The following is a 7,500-nucleotide window of genomic DNA, read 5'->3' on the forward strand; positions in this document are numbered from 1 at the left end:
TTTCAGTGTGTTATTATAGGAAAAAACAAGGTTGGCATTAAAAGCTTTTAACAATGGTTTAATGGTTTCAAATCCGTTAAAATAAGGCAAACTGAGAATGTTCTTAGAATTTTCTTTCTGTGTGTTATTTACAGTATAAAACTTTTTGTGGGCTTTATTATAACAAATGTCTAATATATGTGAAGGATAGCATAAATCTTTCCCTATTTTTCTTATGTATTCAATTTCTTGATCCAAATATTGTGGACTGATTACAGGTGTTTGTGTCTCACTGAAGGTATTCCTGTCTGATATAGAGGTTCGTGGATGCTTGCATGTACTTCTGCTTGTTAAAACAGTTCCTGCCTGATTTCAGAACCTGGTTACCCATCTATATATCTATCTGACTGCAGGCGTTTTTATCTGGGTGTGAGTGCTCTCCCTGATTGACAAATGTTCGTCGGACTACGGGGTGTTTCTGTTTGATTACAGGTGCTCATCGACTAAGGGTGTTTCTGTTTGATTACAGGTGCTCATCGACTAAGGGTGTTTCTGTTTGATTACAGGTGATCGTGGGAATATGGGTGGGACTAAGGGGTTTCTATTTGATTACAGGTGTTCGTCCACTAAGGGTATATGTTTGATTACAGGTGTTCGTCGACTAGGGGTGTTTCTGTTTGATTACAGGTGTTCGTGGGACTGAGGGTGTTTCTAGATTTGATTACGTGTTCGTCCATTAAGAGTATTTGTTTGATTACAGGTGTTCGTCGACTAAAGGAGTTTCTATTTCATTACAGGTGTTGCCGTCGACCCGTCGGAGTGTTCGTACGGATGCACTTTGTGTTCTCCAATCAACGGATGCCTGGCGTGCAAGCCGCCCTTTTTCCTGTCCCTCCACAGGGAGGGCGTCAGGCAGACGGCCACCTGCACCAGGTCGTGCCCCAAAGGGTTCTATAAGCTCAAGAAGAAGAGGAATGGATTCTGTGCAAGTGAGATATTTTCAGTATTATTCTTTTGTCCAAGTTTTGTTTTTCTTTCTTCAGTTATTCAACGTAATAATTCATTCATCTGGTGCTGTTTTGATTCGCTTCTTAATTTGTATGCTTTTGTAGTTGTTTAATTACATTTATACATATTTACCTAGTAACTTGTTCAAGATTTTGATTAATACTTTTAATCTCTGCCTCTCTCCAGGAATAAAACACGTTTAGGTAATGAACCACGTTATTTAATTTCTTCACGCTGAAATAAACGTTGTAACCTTTCTCTGAATATTTTATAAAAAAAGATTTCAGGTATCTTTCACGTACACACAGACATACATATTGTGTATACACACACTATATACATATATATAATATATATCTAATATTATATTTATATATAGTATATATAATGTAAAAGTTAACAGTCCCATATAAATTCATTCATAATCCTGTTTTTTTAAATAAAAATATATACTTACCCGAACAATAAGTACACATACCCAACCTCAAGTCGAATATTTTCCATGTTGGCTACTTATCTCAAAGTTATCAGCGTGACACCACGACCATAAAATTTATGAATTAATGCGATTTCTTAAAAGCGAGTGAAATCCCGTTTACCTTCAAGTGATAAACAGGATCTAGTGTTCACCAAATTCCGGTTAGTACTGGACTGCCTTGCTTTTTGGAGTTGCGAGGCCCAGTTATGTAACCCGTACCTCTTACGAGGGCGAGGTACAAAAGAGCTTGGACAGATAATAGGCAAGTTGTTTAGATACGGGTAATCTCTGTCAGCGTCTATCAGCTTTTCCACTTAAGCCTAATCATACTAAACCTCTGTCAGCAAGCTGCTAAAGTACCTTATAAATTACCGACATAATGGTCACCTGTTATCGGTGTTGTAAATCACAAATTAACATATGCTTTTAAATCCAATCCGCACCTGCTTCTGAGTACTAGATCCCAAAAGGGGTGTGAATCGTAAGTTGCAAGCAACTGTTCTGACCTGTGTTGCATATCGCAGTGAATGGAGACCACCGAGTTGAATCGCGGTTCGCAGTTGTGACCGAGGCTATAAAAATTCTGCCCAGTCACGGGACGAAGTAGCCAGCTGCCAACGTACAAACAAGCTAATTGATTTGTTCCCCTGAGTTAAAACTTCCCTTGGCACGTACCCATGAAATCTGTATAAATCTATCGGCTTTTATCTGCCTCCAGTGCGTCTCGGATTAAAAGCCTTCTCTTCGAATCATGGTGAACCGGACGGATGCCTGGACGAGGGACAATGGGAAACGAAGGTTACGTTTCCAGACTCTCTGCTGCTCTGGTCTACGCATATCCATAGCTTTCGGTTCTTGAATGATATCTCAGAGGCCCCTTACGCTTCTCTTACAAGGAGGAGTGGCGTTTTATCACCCCAGTAGACGCTTAAGAATGCAGTTCCGTAGGCTGCGCATTTTTCCAGGCCCTCACGTACACGAGCGGTCAGAGCCGCGTGAGAACAAGATTTGCTCGTCTCCTTTTAAATCTTAATTTGAAGGAAGGCTTTTAATTTTCTCATATTTTTTCTTAATAATGCAAGCACAATATATTTTATATTATATGCTTATTAATGTGTCTCTATCGAGCATTTCTGCCTATAGTAAGCTGTGTATAGTCTGTACGACCGTCGTTTTGCCTCCTCTTCCAACCACAGTCTAGACCGTGATTTCAACTATCTTCAAATCCACAGAGACCTCGGTCTTGAAATATACATTCATGTTACATATTATCACGATCTACGTACCAAAGACACTGGGTAACAGAACCAAACCAAAGTTATTCAGGTTCGAAACACCCAAACAGATCGGATAAAACTGAAGTAACACTTCAGTAAACTCTTAATAGTCCTAATCATGCACAAGTACAAGCTATAAGCTCTTGAGCGAATTGAGAACTAGAGAAAGTTGAGAGTTTAAAAAGTGATACGTTTATTATTAAGGTTCTTTGCAGCGTGGCTTCGGTCCCTTGCTACAACCCCTTTCGTTCCTTTTACTGTACCTCCTTTCATATTCTCTTTCTTCCATCTTACTCTCCACTCTCGTCTAACAATTGACTCATAGTGCAACCGCGAGGTTTTCCTCCTGTTGCACCTTTCAAACCTTTTACTGTTCATTTCTGTTTGAGCGCTGAATGACCTCATAGGTCCCAGTGCTTGGCATTTGGCCTAAATTCTATGTTCAATTCAGTGGTGGTAGTTTAACATCTGGAGATACGAACCTGTAAGATGAACTCTGAAAAATGTGCACAATAAAGGGTGCCTGTAAACTGAAATAACTGACTAGGTAGCTTAAACACAAACATTTTAACTGTCTTAGGTTTAAATAAGTCTCCAAGAGAGAGAGACATCGTAGAATAGATGTGAAGTGCTGACAGTATTCAACAAAAGAGGGTGTCGTCAAAAGGCGTGAGATGCAAGACCATAGATGCAAAAATGTTCGAAGACTCGTCGGAAGACGTGAAGGTATACCTCACGACCGTACAAAGTGCATACAAAAACCTTGGCAATGCTGATAGGTGGATTCCTCCCAAAAGTACCCTCAGTACCAGTAACGAACATCAGAGTTTGTAAATACAGCAAGTTCAATGCCTAATAACGAGGTGAAAAAGGGTGCAAAGGATTCCTCAAGAAATGAGCTCGCAGATGTTTCCCTATGTGAGATTCAACTCTTGGCTTTTGCCTAGTCGTTTTCTTTTTTCCAGGCTTTCGGTTTCTCAAAAATGAGCAAACTTTTAGCTGGTTCACTTAAGGTGGATTCTCAGATGAGCCCTATGCTTACGAGACGTTTGTTTGGCAGCCGCTGATTGGCTGGTACCTGGAGGTAGGCAGCTCCCAGCCAATCAGCGGCCGCCAAACAAACGTCTCGTAGGCATAAGGCTCACCCAAGAATCCACCTTAAGTAAACCAACTATAGTTGCTTGGCCCTCCTCTGGTGAGAGATAACGAGGCCTATTGCTTCCAGGCGCTCACGAAGACCCTCTCTTAGCCTGCAATCCGCATTCATAGAGACACCCCCAAGCTCTCTCTTTCTGGGCATGGCATTTAGACCGTAGACAAGTTTCACCTTTATGGCCGTCTGTCGGTGATGAAGAGTAGATGAAGAACCAACCGCTTTGTCTTTTCTAAACGACTTAAAATGTTTTGAACAGTCTACTTCTGTCTTACTTGTGTCATGCAACTGGTCTTAATAATAACAGCATCAACAAAGGCTTTACTGAATAAATCGTGATTAATATCAAGCAAGAATAATACACACACACACACACACACACAAAGAGACAAAGACACCGTTTAAATCAAATGGTCAGAATATTTGAATTTTACTTTTATATTTACCTCTCTATTGTTTATTTAAATATTCGCCAATAATAAGAGGAAAGATCAACTACACCGAAAAAGGATCCAGAAAACTAAAGGCAAAATTGAACTACGAGGTATGAAAAGATCGAGCTTTCATAATTAAAAATGCAAAATGCATTCTATAGTAAAGACTTTTGACGAAGAACGACGGATTTGGGAGAAGTAGTTTCACCTGCATAGTACCGGAATGTATCACTCTGCATTTCTTAAATTCAAATAACCTTACTCTAAAGTGAGGATTTAAGGGGGGAGGGGCATCTGGTCACGTGCCCGCACCGGGCCCCCCCCAAAAAAAAACATGGGTATGGATAATAGAACACTGTTTTCTTTCGATAAATCATTGTTAGTAGCAAAGTTTTGCTTAGTTAATGAATATTACAACAACAACAACAACAACAACTGTACAACAACGAAAACAACATCTATAAGTGTGTACATACATATATAAATACACATACGGTATATATATATATATATATATATATATATATATATATATATATATATACCGTATGTGTGTACATGTTATATATATATATATATATATATATATATATATATATATATATATATATATATATATAGGATAATCCTGAATACACACACCCACCTCCTCAATCCCAATGAAAAATTTCTAGATCCGCCACTACTCTCCCCTTTACCATAGTGATTTTCCCTTCATGAATCTTCTTCGGGAGCTAGCCAACGATGGCATGTACAAGGCAGAGATTCATGTCCCCTTGATCCGTTTGTGAAAATAGAACTCCAATTATAAACATTTCTTTTTAAAGATTTTTTTTTACCAGCCACAAAGGGAGACCTTCGTTCTCTCTTTGCTACTTGGCAGGTAGACTAATGATCTGTTGGTCCCTCTCACTCCCTTACTGGCTTAACCTGACTACTCGACTGGTTACTTTCCAGCCACTTATCTTTCTATCTTGACTTAATCCCTGGCCTTACTACCTAACTAATCTACTTATATATAGATAATTGTTATCTCTCTCTCTCTCTCTCTCTCTCTCTCTCTCTCTCTCTCTCTCTCTCAGATACACACGCACACAGCCCAGCACATTTATAGTTAACCCATACCTTAACAATATAACTGATCGTTTTACGAGTAACATATTCTCTCTCTCTCTCTCTCTCTCTCTCTCTCTCTCTCTCTCTCTCTCTCTCTCATGACAGAATCCCCGCAGCGTCTTGCGAAAATGCCACTGCAGTCTTAGTCACGCCGTGTGACTCAGCAACTCTGAGATGAGATCCATTAAAGAATTAATTAGATTTTCAGTAGTGTGGTCATTATGGAGACGTCACCACAGACACCAGCAGGATGCCTCAGTTTTCTCCCCTGCTAATTATATCTTGCAGAGTCAAATTCACGTCTAGAAACAAAAGACATTATAGAAGGAATTCGTTCTTGACATTCTATTTAGTTAACCTCGGCGATATCTTACCGTTTTTTCACAACGAATGGCAAATCGGACCATTACGTTTACGAGGAGAAAGAGAGATGATTAGACATTGTTTTATTCTTCATAGATCCCCGCATTTAAAACTACAAAATCTTAATTTTACTTCACAGCTGGGAGCACCTTGGATGAGAGAATATCGTCTAAAAGTTTAGTAAATTAAAAAGAATTTGCATGTGCTTATCCATTATTTATATTCAAACAACACCTTAGTATTTTCTGTAACTAATGGCACCTTGGAGGGTAAGCTTTACGTTTGAAAATGGAGATTAACAGGTAAATTTTCTTGAGAAAGAACTGCTTATATCAGAGCAATATCGTCGCTCCATCTAATTGTTAAGGTTTTATTCTGCAGAACTCTTAAGATATTTGAAGCACATTTCGCCAAAACTAAATGAAAATGTCTAGAAGATTACCTTCCAAATCAAATGTTATGTCTTAAATATTCTGAATATCTTCTTTACTTCATTCAAATTCTTAAATACTGTTTTCAAAGCTAAATTCATCTCTCTCTCTCTCTCCTCTCTCTCTCTCTCTCTCTCTCTCTATCGTCCTCGTGTCTCTCTCCTTCCCTTCCTCCATCCAGTCTCGTCTTCCTCTCTCTCCTCTTCTCCTCCGCCTGTTACATATCAAAGTCAACGAAATCTCTAAGTCTGTACACGTGCTGTGAATAAAGACCCGTCTCCAACCTCCGAAAATCTGCTATGGAAAATGAGGACGAGAAAATTGAGGAACACGAATTTTAAAACCACCCCTGCATTTATGCATGTATGAAGATGCCTCGCAACAGATTAGGGCAGAGCTTTGCGATTAGAGCAGATTACTAAGTGGGCGAGAAAAAAAGGAAGTAAAATTGTCCGAGGTGTACTTGCCAGGCCACGTAAGTCAAGAAGAATGGTTTTATTTATGACCAATTTTTAAGTTTGAAAACTGCTAATGCATTTGAACTGAGACAAATTAAGTCCCACTGAGGCAATTGAGATGATCTGAATGACGAGGTGGTCGAGGCCTCTTCTGTCATGGTTGAGAAAGGTCAGCTTCCAGTTAGACAGGTCGACCAGACGAGCGATTAAAAATAAATCACCAGAGTCGACCGCGTAAAATGAGCCATGGCCAATGATTTATAGGTTGTAAACCAAGGACAGTTAAATCTTTAGTAGTATTGTAAATATATACAAGTGACTTGATGACTAATTATCTTTCATTTAGTGAATGTCTGTGGTATTCTGAGTGATCTTCATTACAGGTCAAGACAAGATATTGTTTAAAACAGTAGAAATATAGAATTTTTACCCTCGCTATCGATGGAAAAATTAACTTACATCTGTTCCATGCGAGGCTGTAATTTTTAACAATTAATTCAAAGCAGAAACTATTACTGCAAAGACGAAGGAAGGTCAAATGTTTTGTTGTAACGACGAGCCAGTATTGTGTGGGTCCTGCCTAAGATGATCCCGCGTGACGTCATTGTAAGACCTGTCTTAGAGAAAAGTAAACGACACCTGTATATGGGACATGAACACACGAACAGACACCGCCGTTTACTCTTGACGGAGACCCTGGTTTCTAGAGATCTGGGATGAGGCTGGGAGAGTTCATAAAACGAAATGAAAGTCACTGGAAGGACAAATGCAGATATTGGACTTGATTTATGAAATCCAAACTG

At 39.2% G+C, this 7,500-nt stretch overlaps 1 protein-coding gene across 1 annotated transcript in view; it reads left to right on the forward strand.

The window, feature by feature from the left end:
• LOC135209043 (uncharacterized) overlaps positions 1-7,500 on the forward strand; it is a 290,385-nt gene that overhangs the window by 264,926 nt on the left and 17,959 nt on the right. The window contains exon 3 of the mRNA XM_064241585.1: positions 777-968. Coding sequence (XP_064097655.1) covers positions 777-968 — 192 coding nt within the window. The remainder of the gene's footprint in view (positions 1-776; positions 969-7,500) is intronic.

The sequence above is a fragment of the Macrobrachium nipponense genome, chromosome 37 (assembly GCF_015104395.2).
Source record: "Macrobrachium nipponense isolate FS-2020 chromosome 37, ASM1510439v2, whole genome shotgun sequence".
In the NCBI taxonomy this organism is placed as follows: domain Eukaryota; kingdom Metazoa; phylum Arthropoda; class Malacostraca; order Decapoda; family Palaemonidae; genus Macrobrachium; species Macrobrachium nipponense.